At 47.8% G+C, this 23,187-nt stretch overlaps 1 protein-coding gene across 2 annotated transcripts in view; it reads right to left on the bottom strand.

The window, feature by feature from the left end:
- The window catches only part of CDC27 (cell division cycle 27), a 255,809-nt gene that overhangs the window by 199,631 nt on the left and 32,991 nt on the right, over window positions 1-23,187 (bottom strand). The window contains exon 2 of one of the 2 annotated variants that reach the window (XM_063959475.1): window positions 591-666. The exons of the other annotated variant lie outside the window; for it this stretch is intronic. Within the exon in view, the coding sequence (XP_063815545.1) occupies window positions 591-666 (76 nt within the window). The remainder of the gene's footprint in view (window positions 1-590; window positions 667-23,187) is intronic. 2 annotated transcript variants of the gene reach the window in all.

The raw sequence follows: 23,187 nt of genomic DNA, 5'->3' as shown, positions 1-23,187 counted from the left end.
TCTGTAAAAATCTAGATTTTCAAGTTGTGCATGAAAATATCAGATCAGCAGTTTCTGAGATACCCAAACCACTACCCTAGACGCCGAAAATAATTACATTGCCACATAGATGACACTTCTTCCTTATTTTGGTCTGATCAACAACTGAACCTCTTGACCATGTCTGCACGTTTCTATGTATTGAGTTGCTACCACGACTGGCTGATTTGATATTTGCAACAATCACCATGTGTACCTAATAAAGTGGTCACTGAGTAATAGCAATTTATGAAACTACAGTACACATCATTGGACAGTGTCACTGTTGTTCAAGGTTAATGAAAACAAAATTCAGATACAAAGTTAATAATGATAACAGTTGTGAAGTGCACTGGCAATCAAGGTTAGAAAATATTGGTTTTAGATTAAACAGTGTTGGTGAACATTATGTAAAAGTAGCAATTATTTTAAATAAGGTAATGAGACAGGACAGCAATGATGAAAATGTCAGACTGTAACAATCCAACTTTTCGAGGTAGTAATGGATACACTCATTTACTCTGACAACTGATTCCATGGGTACTGCAGCGTATAAAGATTAGATAACATACCTTCTGCATAAAGTCTTTCTGCCAAGAATATGGCATCTCGATATGCGTAGTGATTCAGTGCTTGCCATATAGCAGCCTGGATGTGCGAGACACAAAGGATATTAGAAGAAAGGCAAAATCAGCAGAACATAAGCAGAGGTCTTCACACAGACTGAAGTAGGGCAATTTCACACTGATAGGGGGGGGGGGGGGGGAGATGAATAAAACAGCAAAAAGACTAAAGAAGTGAGCTAGTGGAGAAGTTGCCCATGGCAACCAATCAGCTGATATCTATAGTTTCATATAATGCGCTTGATAAATGTTAATTCAAAGCTGATTGGCTGCCATGGGCAACTTCTCTACTGGCACACATCTTCACTGATTCATACATCTCCCCTATATCTCTGTGCATATCATGTGTGTAGATAACAAAATCAACAATATTTGGGTAATAGGCCCCAGATTTGGGGTAAAGATTTTTCCATTGGGGTTGTCGGTGCACACAGAACAAAGTCGATTCGTAGCTTACAAATGTATGTAAAAGAAGAAAGAAAGGCTATTGTGTGGGCAACTCTCAAAATGTAAAATAGGATGTTAATACCTACTGGTAAATCCTTTTCTCTTAGTCCGTAAAGGATGCTGGGGATGCTTCAAGAACCTTGGGGTATAGACCGGATCCTCAGGAGACATGGGCACACTATAAGACTTTGAATGGGTGTGAACTGGCTCCTTCCTCTATGCCCCTCCTCCAGACTCCAGTTATAGGAACTGTGCCCAGGGAGACAGACATTTTGAGGAAAAGGATTTATTTAATTATTTTAAAACTAAGGTGAGATACATACCAGCTCACACCTCAAACACGCCGTACAACATGGCATTCAACAACAACGCATGCAACGGCATGACCAACAACAGTCACAGATTGACTGAACTCAACGCAACATGAGCGTAACTATAACCAAACTGCAGATACAGGCCGCACTGGGACAGGCGCCCAGCATCCTCTACGGAATAAGAGAAAAGGATTTACCGGCAGGTATTAAAATCCTATTTTCTCATACGTCCTAGACGATGCTGGGGATGCTTCAAGAACCATGGGGTTTATACCAAAGCTCTAGAACGGGCGGGAGAGTGCGGATGACTCTGCAGCACCGATTGACCAAACAAGAGGTCCTCCTCAGCCAGGGTATCAAACTTGTAAAACTTTGCAAAGGTATTTGATCCCGACCAAGTAGCAGCTCGGCAAAGTTATAACGCCGAGACCCCTCGGGCAGCCGCCCAGCATGAGCCCACCTTTCTGGTAGAATGGGCTTTCACCGATTTCGGTAACTGCAATCCTGCCGTAGAATGAGCCTGCTGTATTGTATTACAAATCCAGCGCGCAATAGTCTGCTTAGAAGCAGGAGCCCCAATCTTGTTGGGAGCCCACAGGACAAACAAAGCCTCTGTTTTCATAATTTGCGCCGTTCTGGCGACATAGATCTTCAAAGCTCTGACCACATCGAGAGACTTTGATTCCGCCAAGGCATCAGTAGCCACTGGCACCACAATAGGCTGGTTCACGTGAAATGATGAAACCACTTTTGGCAGAAATTGCTGACGAGTTCTCAAATCCGCTCTATCAGTATGGAAGATTAAATAGGTGATTTTGTGAGACAAAGCCGCCAACTCAGACACTCGCCTTGCGGACGGCAAGGCCAACAACATGACTACTGTCCAAGTAAGGAGTTTTAACTCAACCTTGCGCAAAGGTTCAAACCAATACGATTGCAGGAACTGCAACACCACATTAAGATCCCACGGTGCAGAAGGAGGCACAAATGGAGGGTGGATGTGTTACACGCCTTTCACAAAGGTCTGAACTTCTGGAAGGGAGGACAATTCTTTCTGAAAAAAGATCGACAAGGCTGAAATCTGTACTTTAATGGAGCCTAAACTGCTCCTTGTTCCTCCCTGGTGGTTTATGTACGCCACTGCTGTCCCATTGTCTGACTAAATCAAGACAGGCAGACCCCGAAGAAGATGTTCTGCTTGCAGAATGCCGTTGTAAATGGCCCTTAATTCCAGAATGTTTATGTGTAGACAAGCTTCCTGGCTTGATCACTTTCCCTGAAAATTTCTTCCCTGTGTGACTGCTCCCCAGCCTCGGAGGCATGCATCTGTGGTCACCAGGATCCAATCCTGAATCCCGAACCTGCGTCCCTCCAGAAGGTGAGAACTGTGCAGCCACCACAGAAGGGAGATCCTGGTCCTGGGAGATAGAATTATTTTCCGGTGCATGTCCAGGTGAGACCCGGACCACTTGTCCAACAGGTCCCACTGAAACACCCTGGCATGGAACCTGCCATACGGAATCGCCTCGTAGGTCGCCAACATCTTCCCCAGCAACCGAGTGCATTGAAGAACTGACACCTTTGCTGGTTTCAGAATCTGTTTTATCATGTTCTGTATTTCCAGAGCCTTTTCCACTGGAAGAAAAACTCTGCAATTCTGTATCCAGAATCATACCCAGGAACGACAGCCGTGTCGTCGGATCCAACTGTGATTTTGGCAAATTTAGGAGCCAACCATGCTGTTGCAGAATAGTCAGTGAAAGGGCAACATTTTTCAGCAATTGCTCCTTGGATCTCGCCTTTATGAGGAGATCGTTCAAGTATGGGATAATTGTGATTCCCTGCTTGCGCAGGAGAACCATAATTTCCGCCATTACTTTGGTGAAAATCCTCGGAGCCGTGGACAGACCAAACGGCAACGTCTGAAATTGGTAATGACAATCCTGAACAGCAAATCTCAGGTAAGCCCGATGTGGAGGATATATGGGGACATGCAAGTAGGCATCCTTTATGTCGACCGACACCATAAAATCCCCCTCCTCCAGACTGGAGATCACGGCTCAGAGATTCCATCTTAAATTTGAATTTTTTTAGAAAGAAATTGAGGGATTTTAGGTTCAGAATCTGTCTGACTGAGCCATCCAGCTTCGGGACCACGAACAGGCTCGAATAAAAGCCTTCCCCCTGTTGTGACGGGGGTACCCTGACAATTACTTGATTTTGACACAACTTTAGTATCGCAGCGCATACTACTCCCTTCCTATAAGAGAAGCTGGCAAGGCCGATTTGAAAAATCGGTGAGGGGGCACGTCTTGAAACTCTAATCTGTATCCTTGGGTTACTATTTCTACTATCCAAGGATCCAGGTCCGAGTGCACCCAGACCTGACTGAAAAGTCTGAGACGTGACCCCACCGGTGCGGACTCCCGCAGAGGAGCCCCAGCGTCATGCGGTGGATTTAGTAGAAGCCGGAGAGGACTTCTGCTCTTGGAAACTTGCCACAGCCTGTGACCTTTTTCCCCTTCCTCTCGCAGCAAGAAAGGAGGACCCTCGTCCTTTTTTTAATTTATTGGGCCGAAAGGTCAATGAGGCCGTCACCAAACAGGACACTACCGTTTAACGGTAACGACTCCATCGCCTTCTTAGTCAGCGTCAGCATTCCATTGATGAATCCACAATGCTCTCCTTGCTGAGACTGCCATGGCATTGGCCCTTGATCCCAAAAGGCCAATATCCCTTACAGCTTCTTTTAAATATGCTGCAGCGTCCCTGATATGACCCAGAGTCAAAAGCACGCTATCCCTGTCTAGGGAATCTCTCTCAGATGACAAGTTATCTGCCCACTTTTCAACAGCGCTACTCACCTATGCCGAAGCAACGGCAGGCATGAGTACCGACCCTGTAGTGACATAAATGGATTTTAGTGTATTTTCCTGCTTACAGGATCCTTTAGGGCTGCCGTGTCAGGAGACGAAAGTGCCACCTTTTTGGATAGACGCGATAAAGCTTTGTCTACCGTGGGGGTTGACTCCCACTTTTCCCTGTCCCCAAATGGAAACGGATATGCCACTGGAATTCTTTTGGGAACCTGTATCTTCTTGTCAGGATTTTACCAAGCCTTTTCAAAAAGCGCGTTCAATTCATGAGAGGGAGGGAACGTTACCTCAGGTTTCTTTCCTTTGTACATACAGACCCTTGTATCAGGGACAGCAGGGTCCTCTGTTATATGCAACACTTCTTTTATTGCCACAATCATGTACTGAAAGCTCTTAGCCAGTTTTGGATTTAATCTGGCATCACTATAGTCGACACTGGAATCAGAGTCCGTGTCGGTATCTGTATCAGCTATCTGGGTAAATGCACGTTTCTGTGACCCTGAAGGGGTCTGAGCTTGTGACAAAGCATCCTCCATGGATTTCCTCCATGTCTGGTTCTTAGACTCAGATCTATCAAATCTCTTAGTCAACAGAGTCACATTTGCATTTAAAACACTCAACATATTTACCCAATCATCCGTCGGCGGTGCCGACACGGTCACTCTCACAGTATTTTCTGTCCCCACTCCAGCCTCCTCCTGGGAAGAGCACTCAGCCTCAGACATGTCGACACACACAACCACACTGGGGCTATAGGAGATAGACCCACAACAAAGCCCGTTAGAGAGACACAGAGGGAGTTCTGCCAGCTCACAACCCAGCGCCTATCCCGGTACTGAAGCGAGTAAAAAGACTGCACAGACCGGTTAGCGCATATATATATGTATATACACACACACACACACACACACACAATTAGCACCAAATCACTTGTGCCCCCCCCCCCGTTTTGCACCCTGTTACTTGTACAGCAGTGTGGGAGGCCAGGCTCAGCGTCTCTGCAGCTTCTGTGAAGAGAAAATGGCGCTGGTCAGAGCTGTGAGGGCTAAGCCACGCCCCCTACATGGCGCGCTTCAGTCCCGCTTAAATTTCATATTTATACTAGCGGGGGTCCCTTAACTAGTGCCTAGGCACTGTTTTTACTTTTGCCAGTGCCATTTGAGGGTCCAATGCTGCCCAGGGCGCCCCCCCCCCCTGCACCCTGCAGTGCCGTGTTATGTGTGGGAGCATGGCGCGCAGCGCGGTACCTCAAAGGCCATCTTCTGCCGTCACTGAAGTCTTCTGATCTTCCTATACTCACCCGGCTTCTGGCTCTGTGAGGGGGGTGACGTCGCGGCTCCGGGAAAAAGCAGCTAGGCGCACCAAGTGATCGAACCCTCTGGAGCTAATGGTGTCCAGTAGCCTAAGAAGCAGAGCCCTTGAACTCAGAGAAGTAGGTCTGCTTCTCTCCCCTCAGTCCCACGATGCAGGGGGCCTGTTGCCAGCAGGTCTCCCTGAAAATAACAAACCTAACTAAGTCTTTTTTCTGAGAAACTCTGGAGAGCTCCTCAGTGTGCATCCAGTCTCACTGGGCACAGTATCTAACTGGAGTCTGGAGGAGGGGCATAGAGGGAGGAGCCAGTTCACACCCATTCAAAGTCTAATAGTGTGCCCATGTCTCCTGCGGATTCCGTCTATACCCCATGGTTCTTGAAGCATCCCCAGCATCCTCTAGGACGTATGAGAAATAAAGTTCTAAAACAACCTTTAATATATTAATGTAAATGATCAATATCCACTAGTTATTATATTTCATATAGTCGTTTGCATAATATATATGGACACTGTGCTCTAGTTTGTGCGATTCTACTCAAGGGAACATAGAATAGGAGCAAAAATACATCTGTGAAAACTGTTAGAAACAATTATTACTGATTTGGCAATTGTCTGCAGATACTGTTTCCTTATTGTTACCATGTGAAAGAGTAGTATTTATTTTGGTAACTATGTATGTGTGCACAATAGAGATACAGTGTTGGAAACTGCTGCTAACTGAAGGAGTAATTTGTATCATTTGTCATTCTGGACGCAGATATTTTGCTTATGCAAGATGACCAAGATATGACTGCACCCATTTAAATTTCATGTATGTTTACACCAATGCATTATTCTAATTCTTATGTTTCACATATATTAGATTAAAACTAGACACCAGTTGTCTCAAAAGCAATCTCTAATTTAAGGTCAATTGGGACACATAAGATTGCAATAATAAATATAAATATATAGGATTGTATGAACTAGGAGGACATCATTATATATATATATATATATATATATATATATATAAGTTTCTTTTTTTAACAGTTTCTTGTCAAGCGCAGCAAATTCCATTGCGCTTTATAACTGGACACAATTAGAAGACAAAACTGGGTTAAAAACAAACAACCAACCAGTCATAGAGGTAGGAGGGCCCTGCTCGCAAGCTATATATTTATTTTGTCTGCACACGACAGTACAAAAGGGATCACAAGACCACGGTAACGTAGAATTATTATTTGTGTTGTGGATGTAAAACTGAGGGGTTTATACCATGCCCAAGGCAAAGCAGCATCACTCTGTGCTGTGGAGAAGCAGAAAATGCAATTCTGACGTAACCTACTGATGTGTTTTGTCAGAGGAGCTATAAACTCCTATACTACTACCTTCATGCACCAAATGATCCCCCAACAAATAATAATCACTGACATGGCCTCTGTCAGGGACTACTACAGCATATTTAGTGCACTACAATAGTCATCCAAAAACTAGATTCAGCCATCATGTGATAACCTTTAGGGAGATGTCCACCAAATATTTTTCATATTTCCCCAACACCCCCTTGAATATCAAAATAGCAGGTGTCTGACTGCAGGATGGTATCCACTCTTCAGTTTCTCAGTCCCCTAACAAACCAATCTCTGTGCCTGCCACTTACACATTTCAGTGTTCTCTACTTATGACAGGCTTGTAGTGTAAAGAGCAATGACTGGCTGTTGCCAACACACATTACAGGCTAGACAGGTATCACCTGAAATGCAGTAGACTGGGGAATAAGGCTACTACTGCGCTCAAATTATTTTGATGCAAATTCCTTTAATATTTCAGCCCTCAACATTTATTTTAACTGTTTGGGTTATTCAGAGTAGAGTAGTTAGCAAACCTAAAAGTTAGCAATTGTGCAAAAAAAATAAGAATTTACTCACCGGTAATTCTATTTCTCGTAGTCCGTAGTGGATGCTGGGTACTCCGTAAGGACCATGGGGAAGACGGGCTCCGCAGGAGACTGGGCACTCTTAAAAGAAAGATTAGGTACTACATCTGATGTGCACTGGCTCCTCCCTCTATGCCCCTCCTCCAGACCTCAGTTAGGGAAACTGTGCCCGGAAGAGCTGACATTACTAGGAAAGGATTTGGAATCCAGGGTAAGACTCATACCAGCCACACCAATCACACTGTACAACTTGTGATAACTATACCCACTTAACAGTATGAACAACAACTGAGCCTCATTCAACAGATGGCTCAGAACAATAACCCTATAGTTAAGCAATAACTATACACAAGTATTGCAGAAAGTCCGCACTTGGGACGGGCTCCCAGCATCCACTACGGACTACGAGAAATAGAATTACCGGTGAGTAAATTCTTATTTTCTCTGACGTCCTAGTGGATGCTGGGAACTCCGTAAGGACCATGGGGATTATACCAAAGCTCCCAAACGGGCGGGAGAGTGCGGATGACTCTGCAGCACCGAATGAGCAAACTCAAGGTCCTCCTCAGCCAGGGTATCAAACTTATAGAACTTTGCAAAAGTGTTTGACCCCGACCAAGTAGCAGCCCGGCACAGCTGTAGTGCCGAGACCCCTCGGGCAGCCGCCCAAGACGAGCCCACCTTCTTAGTGGAATGGGCCTTAACCGATTTCGGTAACGGCAATCCTGCCGTAGAATGCGCCTGCTGAATCGTGTCACAGATCCAGCGAGCAATAGTCTGCTTTGAAGCAGGGCTGCCAACCTTGTTGGCTGCATACAGGACAAACAGTGCTTCTGTTTTTCTGATCCTAGCCGTTCTGGCCACGTAAATTTTCAAAGCCCTGACCACATCAACGGACTCGGAATCCTCCAAGTCACGTGTAGCCACAGGCACGACAATAGGTTGGTTCATATGAAAGGATGAGACCACCTTAGGTAGGAATTGAGGACGGGTCCGCAACTCCGATCTATCCATATGGAAAACCAGATAGGGGCTTTTATGCGATAAAGCCGCCAATTCCGAAACTCGCCTAGCCGAAGCCAAGGCTAACAACATGACCACCTTCCAAGTGAGATATTTCAACTCCACTGTTTTAAGTGGTTCAAGCCAATGTGACTTAAGGAAACTTAACACCACGTTAAGGTCCCAAGGCGCCACCGGAGGTACAAAAGGAGGCTGAATATGCAGTACTCCCTTCACAAAAGTCTGTACTTCAGGTAAAGAGGCCAATTCCTTTTGAAAGAAAATGGATAGGGCCGAAATCTGAACCTTAATGGAGCCTAATTTTAGGCCCAAATTCACTCTAGTTTGTAGGAAGTGAAGAAAATGGCCTAGATGGAATTCTTCCGTAGGAGCATTCCTGGCCTCACACCAAGAAACATATTTTCACCATATTCGGTGATAATGTTTAGACGTCACGTCCTTCCTAGCCTTTATTAGCGTAGGAATGACCTCATCCGGAATACCTTTTTCCGCTAGGATCCGGCGTTCAACCGCCATGCCGTCAAACGCAGCAAGTCTTGGAACAGACAGGGACCTTGTTGTAACAGGTCCTGCCTTAGAGGAAGAGGCCACGGATCTTCTGTGAGCATTTCTTGCAGATCCGGATACCAGGTCCTTCGTGGCCAATCTGGAACAATGAGAATTGTTCTCACTCTTTTTCTTATTATCCTCAACACCCTGGGTATGAGAGTAAGAAAGAGGAAACACATATACCGACTGGAACACCCACGGTGTCACTAGGGCGTCCACAGCTACCGCCTGAGGGTCTCTTGACCTGGCGCAATACCTTTGTAGCTTTTTGTTGAGACGGGATGCCATCATGTCTATTTGGGGTAGTCCCCACCGACTTGCAATGTGCGCAAAGACTTCCTGATGAAGTCCCCACTCTCTCGGATGCAGATCGTGTCTGCTGAGGAAGTCTGCTTCCCAGTTGTCCACTCCCGGAAAGAACACTGCTGACAGAGCACTTACATGATTCTCCGCCCAGAGAAGAATTCTGGTGGCTTCCGCCATTGCCACTCTGTTCCTTGTGCCGCCTTGGCGGTTTACATGAGCTACTGCGGTGATGTTGTCCGACTGGATCAGAACTGGTCGATTGCGAAGTAAGATCTCCGCTTGACGTAGGGCCTTGTATATGGCCCTTAGTTCCAAGATGTTGATGTGAAGACAAGTCTCTTGACTTGACCAAAGTCCTTGGAAATGTCTTCCCTGTCTGACTGCTCCCCAACCTCGGAGGCTCGCGTCCGTGGTCACCAGGATCCAGTCCTGAATGCCGAACCTGCGGCCTTCCAGGAGGTGAGCACTGTGTAGCCACTACAGGAGAGATATCCTGGCTCTGGGAGACAGGGTGATCCTTTGATGCATTTGCAAATGAGACCCGGACCATTTGTCCAGTAGGTCCCATTGAAAAGTCCTCGCATGGAACGTGCCGAAGGGAATGGCCTCGTAAGATGCCACCATCTTCCCCAGGACTCGAGTACAGTGATGCACTGAAACCTTTTTTGACTTCAACAGGTCCTTGACCAAAGTCATGAGCTCCTGAGCCTTTTCCATCGGAAGAAAAACCTTTTTCTGTTCGGTGTCCAGAATCAGGCCCAAAAAGGTCAGACGCGTTGTAGGAACCAGCTGTGACTTCGGAATATTGAGAATCTAGCCGTGCTGCTGCAACGTTCTCACAGACCGTGACACGCTGTTCAGTAACTTCTCTCGGGATCTCGCCTTTATGAGGAGATCGTCCAAGTATGGGATAATTGTGACACCCTGCTTGCGCATGAGCACCAACATTTCCGCCATTATCTTGGTGAAAATTCTCTGGGCCGTGGAAAGCCCAAACGGCAACGTCTGAAATTGGTAATGACAGTCCTGTACCGCAAATCTCAGGAACGCCTGGTGAGGAGGAAAAATCGGAACATGAAGGTATGCATCCTTTATGTCCAGGGAAACCATCCAACCCCCCCCCTCCAGGCTGGCGATGACCGCTCTGAGCGATTCCATCTTGAACTTGAACTTTTTTTAAGTACAGGTTCAGGGATTTTAGATTCAAAATGGGTCTGACCGAACCGTCCGGTTTCGGGACCACAAACAGGGTTGAGTAATACCCCTTTCCTTGCTGGAGAAGAGGAACCTTGACTATCACCTGCTGAAGATACAATTTTTGAATTGCAGATAACACCAACTCCCTCTCTGACGGAGAAGCCGGCAGAGCCGATTTGAAAAACCGGCGAGGAGGCATCTTTTCGAATTCCAGCCCGTATCCCTGAGAAACAATCTCTATTGCCCACCTGTGAGCGAACCCAGACGTGGCTGAAAATTCGAAGACGTGCCCCCACCTGAGCCGACTCCCCCAGGGGAGCCCCAGCGTCATGCGGTGGATTTTGCAGACGGAGGGGAGGACTTCTGGTCCTGGGAACTAGCTGTGTGCAGTTTTTTTCCCTTGCCTTTACCTCTGGTAAGAAAGGACGATCCCCGTACCTTCTTGCTTTTATTTGAACAAAAGGACTGCATTTGATAATGAGGCGCCTTCCTAGTATGTTGCGGGGGAACATAAGGTAAAAAATAAGAATTTACTTACCGATAATTCTATTTCTAGTAGTCCGTAGTGGATGCTGGGAACTCCGTAAGGACCATGGGGAATAGCGGCTCCGCAGGAGTCTGGGCACATCTAAAGAAAGCTTTAGGATCACCTGGTGTGCACTGGCTCCTCCCCCTATGACCCTCCTCCAAGCCTCAGTTAGGATACTGTGCCCGGACGAGCGTACACAATAAGGAAGGATTTTGAATCCCGGGTAAGACTCATACCAGCCACACCAATCACACTGTACAACTTGTGATCTGAACCCAGTTAACAGCATGATAATAGAGGAGCCTCTAGAAAAGATGGCTCACTACAGCAATAACCCGAATTTTTTGGTAACAATAATTATGTACCAGTATTGCAGACAATCCGCACTTGGGATGGGCGCCCAGCATCCACTACGGACTACGAGAAATAGAATTATCGGTAAGTAAATTCTTATTTTCTCTGACGTCCTAGTGGATGCTGGGAACTCCGTAAGGACCATGGGGATTATACCAAAGCTCCCAAAACGGGCGGGAGAGTGCGGATGACTCTGCAGCACCCAATGAGAGAACTCCCGGTCCTCCTCAGCCAGGGTATCAAATTTGTAGAATTTTACAAACGTATTTGCTCCTGACCAAGTAACTGCTCGGCAAAGTTGTAAAGCCGAGACCCCTTGGCAGCTGCCCAAGATGAGCCCACCTTCCTTGTGGAGTGGGCATTTACAGATTTTTGGCTGTGGCAGGCCTGCCACAGAATGTGCAAGCTGAATTGTACTACAAATCCAACGAGCAATAGTCTGCTTAGAAGCAGGAGCACCCAGCTAGTTGGGTGCATACAGGATAAACAGCAAGTCAGATTTCCTGACTCCAGCCGTCCTGGAAACATATATTTTCCGGGTCCTGACAACGTCTAGCAACTTGGAGTCCCCCAAGTCCCTAGTAGCCGCAGGCACCACAATAAGTTTGGTTCAGGTGAACGCTGAAACCACCTTAGGGAGAAACTGAGGACGAGTCCTCAATTCCGCCCTGTCCGAATGGAAACTCAGATAAGGGCTTTTACAGGATAAAGCCACCAATTCTGACACGCGCCTGGCCCAGGCCATAGCCAACAGCATGACCACTTTTTCTGTGAGATATTTTAACTCCACAGATTTAAGTGGGTCAAACCAATGTGACTTTTGGAACCCAAAAACCACCTTGAGATCCCAAAGTGCCACTGAAGGCACAAAAGGAGTCTGTATATGCAGTACCCCTTTAACAAACGTCTGAACTTCAGGGACTGAAGCTAGTTTTTTTTTTTTTTGGAAGAAAATCGACAGAGCCGAAATTTGAACCTTAATGGACCCCAATTTCAGGCCCATAGATACTCCTGTTTGCAGGAAATGTAGGAATCGACCCAGTTGAATTTCCTCCGTCGAGCCTTACTGGCCTCGCACCACGCAACATATTTTCGCCAAATGCGGTGATAATGTTTTTCGGTTACATCCTTCCCGGCCTTGATCAGGATAGGGATGACTTCATCCGGAATGCCTTTTTTTCTTCAGGATCCGTTCAACCGCCATGCCGTCAACGCAGCCGCGGCAAGTCTTGGAACAGACAAGGTCCCCGCTGAAGCAGGTCCCTTCTTAGAGGTAGAGGCCACGGATCCTCCGTGAGCATCTCTTGAAGTTCCGGTTACCAAGTCCTTCTTGGCCAATCCGGAGCCACTAATATAGTGCTTACTCCTCTCCATCTTATCAATCTCAGTACCTTGGGTATGAGAGGCAGAGGAGGGAACCCATACACTGTTTGGTACACCCACGGTGTTACCAGAGCATCTACAGCTATTGCCTGAGGGTCCCTTGACCTGGCGCAATACCTGTCGAGTTTTTCCCAACGGTTTATAATCATGTGGAAGACTTCTGGGTGAAGTCCCTACTCTCCCGGGTGGAGGTCGTGCTGAGGAAATCTGCTTCCCAGTTGTCCACTCCCGGAATGAAAATTGCTGACAGTGCTATCACATGGTTTTTCGCCCAGCGAAGAATCCTTGCAGCTTCTGCCATTGCCCTCCTGTTTCTTGTAGCACCTTGTCTGTTTACGTGGGTGACTGCCGTAATGTTGTCCGACTGGAACAACACCGGCTGACCTTGAAGCAGAGGTCTTGCTAAGCTTAGAGCATTGTAAATGGCCCTTAGCTTCAGGATATTTATGTGAAGTGATGTCTCCAGGCTTGACCATAAGCCCTGGATATTCCTTCCCTGTGTGACTGCTCCCCAGCCTCGCAGGCTGGCATCCGTGGTCACCAGGATCCAGTCCTGAATGCCGAATCTGCGGCCCTCTAGAAGATGAGCACTCTGCAACCACCACAGGAGGGATACCCTTGTCCCTGGTGACAGGGTTATCCGCTGATGCATCTGAAGATGCGACCCGGACCATTTGTCCAGTAGGTTCCACTGGAAAGTCTTGCGTGGAATCTGCCGAATGGGATTGCTTCGTAGGAAGCCACCATTTTTACCCAGAACCCTTGTGCATTGATGCACTGAGACTTGGTTTGGTTTTAGGAGGTTCCTGACTAGCTCGGATAACTCCCTGGCTTTTTCCTCCGGGAGAAACACCTTCTTTCTGGACTGTGTCCAGGATCATCCCTAGGAACAGAAGACAAGTCGTCGGAACCAGCTGCGAATCTGGAATATTGAGAATCCAATCGTGCTGCCGCAACACTACCTGAGATAGTGCTACACCGATCTCCAACTGTTCCCTGGATCTTACCCTTATCAGGGAATCGTCCAAGTAAAGGATAACTAAAAATTCCCTTCCTTTGAAGGAATATCATCATTTCGGCCATTACTTTGGTAAAGACCCGGGGCTCCGTGGACAATCCAAACGGCAGCGTCTGAACTGATAGTGACAGTTCTGTACCATAACCTGAGATATCCTTGGTGAGAAGGGTAAATTTTGACATGAAGGTAAGCATCCTTGATGTCCCGAGACATCATGTAGTCCCCTTCTTCCAGGTTTGCAATCACTGCTCTGAGTGACTCAATTTTGAATTTGAACCTCTGTATGTAAGTGTTCAAAGATTTTAGACTTTAAAATCGGTCTCACCGAGCCGTCTGGCTTCGGTACCACAATAGTGTGGAATAATACCCCGTTCCCTGTTGCAGGAGGGGTACCCTAATTATCACCTGCTGGGAATACAGCTTGTGAATGGCTTCCAAAACTGCCTCCCTGTCAGCGGGAGACGTCGGTAAAACAGACTTTTTGGAAACGGCGAGGGGAATACGTCTCGAATTCCAATTTTGTACCCCTGAGATAACACCTGAAGGATCCCGGGGTCTACTTGCGAGTGAGCCCACTGCGCACTGAAATTCACTGAGAACGGGCCCCCACCGTGCCTGAACTTGTAAAGCCCTAGCGTCATACTGAGGGCTTGGCAGAGGCGGAAAAGGGTTTCTGTTCCAGGGAACTGGCTGATCTCTGCAGCCATTTTCCTCTCCCTCTGTCACGAGCAGAAAAGAGGAACCCTTTTGTCCGCTTGCCAACCAGGACTGCGCCTGATAATACGGCGTCTTATTTTGAGAGGCGACCTAGGGTACATCCCCTTTTTTTTTAAGGCAATACTTCCAAATGCCGTTTGGAATCCCTGACCACTTTACTGGTAGAATACAACGCACTTATACTTGATGCCAGTCGGCAAATATTCCGCTGTGCATCATGCATATATAGAAATGCATCTTTTAATTGCTCTATAGGCAATAATATACTGTCCTTATCTAGGATATCAATATTTCCAGTCAGGGAATCCGACCACGCCAACCCAGCACTGCACATCCAGGCTGAGGCGATTGCTGGTCGCAGTATAACACTAGTATGTGTGTAAATACATTTTAGGATACCCTCCTGCTTTTTATCAGCAGGATCCTTAAGGGCGGCCATCTCAAGAGAGGGTAGAGCCCTTGTTCTTACAAGCGTGTGAGCGCCTTATCTCCTGTAGGGGGTGTTTCCCAACGCACCCTAACCTCTGGCGGGAAAAGGTATACTGCCAATAACTTTTTAGAATTATCAATTGTTATCGGGGGGAAACCCACGCATCATCACACACCTCATTTTATTTTTCAGATTTAGGAAAACTACAGGAAGTTTTTCCTCACCAAACATAATACCCCTTTTTTTTGGTGGTATTCATATTATCAGAAAAGTGTAAACATTTTCCATTGCATCAATCATGCAATGAGTGGCCCTATTGGAAATCACGGTGGTCTCTTCACCGTCGACACAGGAGTCAGTATCCGTGTCGGCGTCTGTATCTGAGGTAACGGGTGCTTTAGAGCCCCTGTATGAGACGTCTGGACATGCACAAGCTGAGTAGCCGGCTGTCTCATGTCAACCACTGTCTTTTATACAAAGCTGACACTGTCACGCAATTTCAACAGTACATCCACTCAGGTGTCGACCCCCTAGGGGGTGACAACACTATTACAGACACTCTACTCCGTCTCCACATCATTTTTCTCCTCATACATGTCGACACAAACGTACCGACACACAGCACACACACAGGGAATGCTCTGATAGAGGACAGGACCCACTAGCCCTTTGGGGAGACAGAGGGAGAGTTTGCCAGCACACACCAGAGCGCTATATATATATATATATATATATATATATATATATATATATATATATATATATATATATATATATATATATATAGGGATAACCTTATATAAGTGTTTTTCCCTTTATAGCTGCTGTATTGTTTATACTGCGCCTAATTTGTGCCCCCCTCTCTTTTTTAACCCCTTTCTGTAGTGTAGTGACTGCAGGGGAGAGCCAGGGAGCTTCCCTCCAACTGAGCTGTGAGGGAAAATGGCGCCAGTGTGCCGAGGAGATAAGGACGCAGAGAAAGGGGCGGAGCCTATCATCCGTTTTTCTGTATGTTTTGGCAGGGGTTAAATGCATCCATATAGCCCAGGAGTTATATGTGATGCATTTATTTTAGCCATATAAGGTTTTTATCGATTTATTGCGTCTCAGGGCGCTGCCCCCCCAGCGCCCTGCACCCTCAGTGACCGGAGTGTGAAGTGTGCTGAGAGCAATGGCGCACAGCTGCGGTGCTGTGCGCTACCTTATCTGAAGACAGGATCGTCTTCTGCCGCCGATTTCACCGGACCTCTTCGCTCTTCTGGCTCTGTAAGGGGGCCGGCGGCGCGGCTCCGGGACCCATCCAGGCTGAACCTGTGATCGTCCCTCTGGAGCTAATGTCCAGTAGCCTAAGAAACCCGATCCACTCTGCACGCAGGTGAGTCCGTTTCTTCTCCCCTTAGTCCCACGATGCAGTGAGCCTGTTGCCAGCAGGTCTCACTGAAAATAATAAACCTAAACTAAAACTTTCACAAAGAGCTCAGGAGAGCCCCTAGTGTGCACCCTTCTCGTCGGGCACAGAAATCTAACTGAGGCTTGGAGGAGGGTCATAGGGGGAGGAGCCAGTGCACACCAGGTGATCCTAAAGCTTTCTTTAGATGTGCCCAGACTCCTGCGGAGCCGCTATTCCCCATGGTCCTTACGGAGTTCCCAGCATCCACTAGGACGTCAGAGAAAATTCAATTTACCAGCTGTAGCAGTAGAGACCAGGTCCGAGAGGCCTTCTCCAAACAACTCCTCCCCCTTGTACGGCAATGACTCTATATGCCGCTTTGAGTCGGCAACCCCCGTCCACTGTCGGGTCCACAAGAGTCGCCTAGCAGAAACAGACATAGCATTTATTCTGGAGCTCAGTAAACAAATGTCTCTTTGTGCATCCCTCATATATAATGCCGCATCCTTGATATGCGCTAGGGTCATTAGAATGGTATCCTTATCTAGGGCATCAATCTCATTAGATAAGGAATCGGTCCATGCTGCGACAGCACTACAGACCCAGGCCGATGCCATCGCCGGTCTAACAATAGTACCGGAATGTGTGTAAATGTACTTCATGGTAACTTCCTGCTTACGATCAGCAGCATCTTTGAGGGTAGCCGTATCCTGGGAAGGCAGTGCCACCTTCTTGGATAAGCGTGTCAAAGCCTTGTCTACTTTAGGCGAAGATTCCCATCGTATCCTCTCCTTTTGTGGGAAGGGATACGCCATAAGAATCCTTTTGGGAACTTGTAATCTCCTGTCTGGAGATTCCCAAGCCTTTTCGCACAATTCGCTTAGCTCAAATGAGGACGGAAAAGTGACCTCAGATTTTTTCCTCTTTATACATGTGCACCCTCGTGTCTGGGACAGGGGGGTTCCTCAGTGATATGCAAAACCTCTTTAATCGCAACAATCATGCAACGAATACCTTTAGCCACTTTTGGCTGTAATTTTGCATCCTCATAGTCGACACTAGAACCTGAATCTGTGTCGGTATCTGTGTCAGTGATCTGGGATAATGTGCGTTTCTGAGACCCAGAAGGTCCCGGTGCCACTGGGATCTGACAACCTGACTGATCCCTAGCCTCAGTCTTGTCTAATCTCTTATGCAATAAATTTACATTAGCAGTCAAGACATTCCACATATTCACCCAGTCCGGTGTCGGCGGTGCCGACTGCGACCCGACATTCATGCACTCCCCCTCCTCCTTAGGCGAGCCTTCATCGTCAAACATGTCGACACGCGCATACCGACACACTCCCACACACACAGGGAATCTCTTTTCTGAAGACAGGATCCCCCTTAAGCCCTTTGGAGAGACAGAGAGAGAGTATGCCAGCACACACCCCAGCGCTATATGACCCAGGAAAAAAAAACCACAGAATGTTTACCCAGTAGCGCTGTAGTATATATATTTGCCAATTATGTGCCCCCCCCCCCTCTACTTTAAAACCCTTCTGTCACCGTGTGTCAAGCAGGGGAGAGTCCGGGGAGCTTCCTCTCAGCGGTGCTGTGAAGAAAAAATTGCGCTGGTGAGTGCTGAGGGAGAAGCCCCGCCCCCTCGGCGGCGAGCTTCTGTCCCGCTCAAAGTTTGTAAAATATGGCGGGGGGTCTTTTATATACATGTACAGTGCCCACCTGTACATGTATATAGGTTATTTTGCCATAGGAGAGGTATTTATTGCTGCCCAGGGCGCCCCCCCTGAGCCCTGCGCCCTTACAGTGACCGGAGTGTGTGAGGTGTAATGGAGCAATGGCGCACAGCTGCCGTGCTGTGCGTTATCTCAGTGAAGCACCCGAAGGCTTCTGCCGCCTTAGACGTCTTCTTTCTTCGTTTCTTCCGGCTCCGTGAGGAGAACGGCGGCGCGGCTCTGGGATGAACGCCCAGGACGAACCTGTGTTCCACTCCCTCTGGAGCTAATGGTGTCCAGTAGCCGAGAAGCAGAGCCTATCATTTAAGTAGGTCTGCTCCTCTCTCCTCAGTCCCTCGAGGCAGGGAGCCTGTTGCCAGCAGTGCTCCCTGATAAGAAGAAAAAATCCTAACAAAAATGCTTTCTTAGCAGGGAACTCAGGAGAGCTCCCTGCAGTGCACCCATCTTCCTCTGGGCACAGTCTAAAACGGAGGTCTGGAGGAGGGGCATAGAGGGAGGAGCCAGTGCACACCCAGAGTCTAAAGTCTTTCTTAAAGTGCCCATGTCTCCTGCGGAGCCCGTCTATTCCCCATGGTCATTACGGAGTCCCAGCGTCCTCTAGGACGTTAGAGAAAACTATGGGGGTAATTCCAAGTTGATCGCAGCAGGAAATTTTTTAGCAGTTGGGCAAAACCATGTGCAGTGCAGGGGAGGCAGATATAACGTGCAGAGAGAAAATAAGAATTTACTTACCGATAATTCTATTTCTCGTAGTCCGTAGTGGATGCTGGGAACTCCGTAAGGACCATGGGGAATAGCGGCTTCACAGGAGACTGGGCACAAAAAGAAAAGCTTTAGGACTACCTGGTGTGCACTGGCTCCTCCCCCTATGACCCTCCTCCAAGCCTCAGTTAGGATACTGTGCCCGGACGAGCGTACACAATAAGGAAGAATTTTGAATCCCGGGTAAGACTCATACCAGCCACACCAATCACACCGTACAACCTGTGATATGAACCCAGTTAACAGCATGATAACAGAGGAGCCTCTGAAAAGATGGCTCACAACAATAATAACCCGATTTGTTAACAATAACTATGTACAAGTATTGCAGATAATCCGCACTTGGGATGGGCGCCCAGCATCCACTACGGACTACGAGAAATAGAATTATCGGTAAGTAAATTCTTATTTTCTCCGACGTCCTAGTGGATGCTGGGAACTCCGTAAGGACCATGGGGATTATACCAAAGCTCCCAAACGGGCGGGAGAGTGCGGATGACTCTGCAGCACAGAGTGAGAAAACTCCAGGTCCTCCTCAGCCAGAGTGTCAAATTTGTAAAATTGTACAAAAGTATTTGACCCTGACCAAGTAGCAGCTCGGCAGAGTTGTAAAGCCGAGACCCCTCGGGCAGCCGCCCAAGATGAGCCCACCTTCCTTGTGGAGTGGGCTTTTACAGATTTTGGCTGTGGCAGGCCTGCCACAGAATGCGCAAGCTGAATTGTACTACAAATCCAGCGAGCAATAGTCTGCTTAGAAGCAGGAGCACCCAGCTTGTTGGGTGCGTACAGGATAAATAGCGAGTCAGATTTTCAGATTCCAGCCGTCCTGGAAACATATTTTCAGGGCCCTGACAACGTCCAGCAACTTGGAGTCCTCCAAGTCCTTAGTAGCCGCAGGTACCACAATAGGCTGGTTCAGATGAAACGCTGAAACCACCTTTGGGAGAAATTGAGGACGAGTACTAAATTCTGCCCTGTCCGTATGAAAAATAAGATAAGGGCGTTTACAGGATAAAGCCGCCAATTCGGACACACGCCTGGCTGAAGCCAGGGCCAACAACATGACCACTTTCCATGTGAGATATTTTAATTCCACAGTGTTGAGTAGTTCAAACCAATGTGATTTTAGGAAATCCAAAACAACATTCAGATCCCAGGGTGCAACTGGAGGCACAAAAGGAGGCTGTATATGTAGCACTCCCTTAACAAACGTCTGGACTTCAGGCACTGAAGCCAGTTCTCTCTGAAAGAAAATCGACAGGGCCGAAATCTGGACCTTAATGGATCCTAACTTTAGGCCCATAGACACTCCTGCTTGCAGGAAATGCAGGAATCGACCCAGTTGAAATTCCTCCGTCGGGGCCTTTTTGGCCTCGCACCACGCAACATATTTCCGCCAGATGCGGTGATAATGCTTTGCGGTTACATCCTTTCTGGCTTTTATCAAAGTAGGGATGACTTCGTCTGGAATGCCTTTTTCCTTTAGGATCCGGCGTTCAACCGCCATGCCGTCAAACGCAGCCGCGGTAAGTTTTGGAACAGACAGGGTCCCTGCTGGAGCAGGTCCCTTCTCAGAGGTAGAGGCCACGGGTCCTCTGTGAGCATCTCTTGAAGTTCCGGGTACCAAGTCCTTCTTGGCCAATCCGGAGCCACGAGAATAGTTCTTACTCCTCCCCGCCGTATAATTCTCAGCACCTTGGGTATGAGAGGCAGAGGAGGGAACACATACACCGACTGGTACACCCACGGTGTTACCAGAGCGTCCACAGATATTGCTTGAGGGTCCCTTGACCTGGCGCAATACCTGTCCAGTTTTTTGTTGAGGCGGGACGCCATCATGTCCACCTTTGGTTTTTCCCAACGGTTTATCATCATGTGGAAGAATTCTGGGTGAAGTCCCCACTCTCCCGGGTGGAGGTCGTGCCTGCTGAGGAAGTCTGCTTCCCAGTTGTCCACTCCCGGAATGAACACTGCCGACAGTGCTATCACATGATTTTCCGCCCAGCGAAGAATCCTTGCAGCTTCTGCCATTGCCCTCCTGCTTCTTGTGCCGCCCTGTCTGTTTACATGGGCGACTGCCGTGATGTTGTCCGACTGGATCAGCACCGGCTGACCTTGAAGCAGAGGTCTTGCTTGGCTTAGAGCATTGTAAATGGCTCTTAACTCCAGGATATTTATGTGAAGTGATGTCTCCAGGCTTGACCACAAGCCTTGGAAGTTTCTTCCCTGTGTGACTGCTCCCCAGCCTCGCAGGCTGGCATCCGTGGTCACCAGAACCCAGTCCTGAATGCCGAATCTGCGGCCCTCTAGAAGATGAGCACTCTGCAACCACCACAGGAGAGACACCCTTGTCCTTGGGGACAGGGTTATTCGCTGATGCATCTGAAGATGCGATCCGGACCATTTGTCCAGCAGGTCCCACTGGAATGTTCTTGCGTGGAATCTGCCGAATGGGATTGCTTCGTAGGAAGCTACCATTTTTCCCAGGACCCTTGTGCATTGGTGCACTGATACTTGGCCTGGTTTTAGGAGGTTTCTGACCAGCTCGGATAACTCTCTGGCTTTCTCTTCCGGGAGAAACACCTTTTTCTGGACTGTGTCCAGGATCATCCCTAGGAATAGAAGACGTGTCGTCGGGATCAGCTGCGATTTTGGGATATTAAGAATCCAACCGTGCTGCCGCAGCACTACTTGAGACAGTGCTACTCCGACTACCAACTGTTCCTTGGATCTTGCCCTTATCAGGAGATCGTCCAAGTAAGGGATAATTAAAACTCCCTTTCTTCGAAGGAGTATCATCATTTCGGCCATTACTTTGGTAAAGACCCGGGGCTCCGTGGACAATCCAAACGGCAGCGTCTGAAACTGATAGTGGCAGTTCTGTACCACAAATCTGAGGTACCCTTGGTGAGAAGGGTAAATTGGGACATGGAGGTAAGCATCCTTGATGTCCAGAGACACCATATAATCCCCTTCTTCCAGGTTCGCGATCACCGCTCTGAGTGACACCATCTTGAATTTGAACCTCTGTATGTAAGTGTTCAAAGATTTTAGATTTAGAATAGGTCTCACCGAGCCATCCGGCTTCGGTACCACAAACAGCGTGGAATAATACCCCTTTCCCTGTTGCAGGAGGGGTACCTTGATTATCACCTGCTGTGAATACAGCTTGTGAATGGCTTCCAATACCGCCTCCCTGTCGGAGGGAGACATCAGTAAGGCAGACTTTAGGAAACGGCGAGGGGGAGACGCCTCGAATTCCAATTTGTACCCCTGAGATACCACTTGAAGGATCCAAGGATCCACTTGTGAGTGAGCCCACTGCGCGCTGAAATTCTTGAGACGGGCCCCCACCGTGCCTGAGTCCGCTTGTAGAGCCCCAGCGTCATGCTGAGGACTTGGCAGAAGCGGGAGAGGGCTTCTGTTCCTGGGAACTGGCTGTTTGCTGCAGCCTTTTTCCTCTCCCTCTGCCACGGGGCAGAAATGAGGAGCCTTTCGCCCGCTTGCCCTTATGGGGCCGAAAGGACTGCGCCTGATAATACGGCGTCTATTTATGTTGAGAGGCTACCTGGGGTAAAAATGTGGATTTCCCAGCAGTTGCCGTGGATACCAGGTCCGATAGACCTACCCCAAATAACTCCTCCCCTTTATAAGGCAATACTTCCATATGCCTTTTGGAATCAGCATCACCTGACCACTGCCGCGTCCATAACCCTCTTCTGGCAGATATGGACAGCGCACTTACTCTTGATGCCAGTCGGCAAATATCCCTCTGTGCATCACGCATATATAAAAACGCATCTTTTAAATGCTCTATAGTCAGTAATATAGTGTCCCTATCCAGGGTATCAATATTTTCAGTCAGGGAATCCGACCAAGCCACCCCAGCACTGCACATCCAGGCTGAGGCGATTGCTGGTCGCAGTATAACACCCGTGTGAGTGTATATACATTTTAGGATATTCTCCTGCTTTCTGTCAGCAGGTTCCTTAAGGGCGGCCGTATCCGGAGACGGTAGTGCCACCTGTTTTGACAAGCGTGTGAGCGCTTTATCCACCCTAGGAGGTGTTTCCCAACATGCCCTATCCTCTGGCGGGAAGGGGTATGATGCCAATAACTTTTTAGGAATTATCAGTCTTTTATTGTGAGAAACCCACGCTTCATCACACACTTCATTTAATTCCTCAGAAGCAGGAAAAACTACAGGTAGTTTTTCCTCACCAAACATAATACCCTTTTTAGTGGTACTTGTACTATCAGAAATGTGTAAAACATTTTTC

This window comes from Pseudophryne corroboree, chromosome 3 (genome assembly GCF_028390025.1).
Source record: "Pseudophryne corroboree isolate aPseCor3 chromosome 3, aPseCor3.hap2, whole genome shotgun sequence".
Taxonomy (NCBI): domain Eukaryota; kingdom Metazoa; phylum Chordata; class Amphibia; order Anura; family Myobatrachidae; genus Pseudophryne; species Pseudophryne corroboree.
The sequence above is the reverse complement of the archived record's forward strand: the minus strand, read 5'-3'. Positions and strand labels throughout refer to the sequence as shown.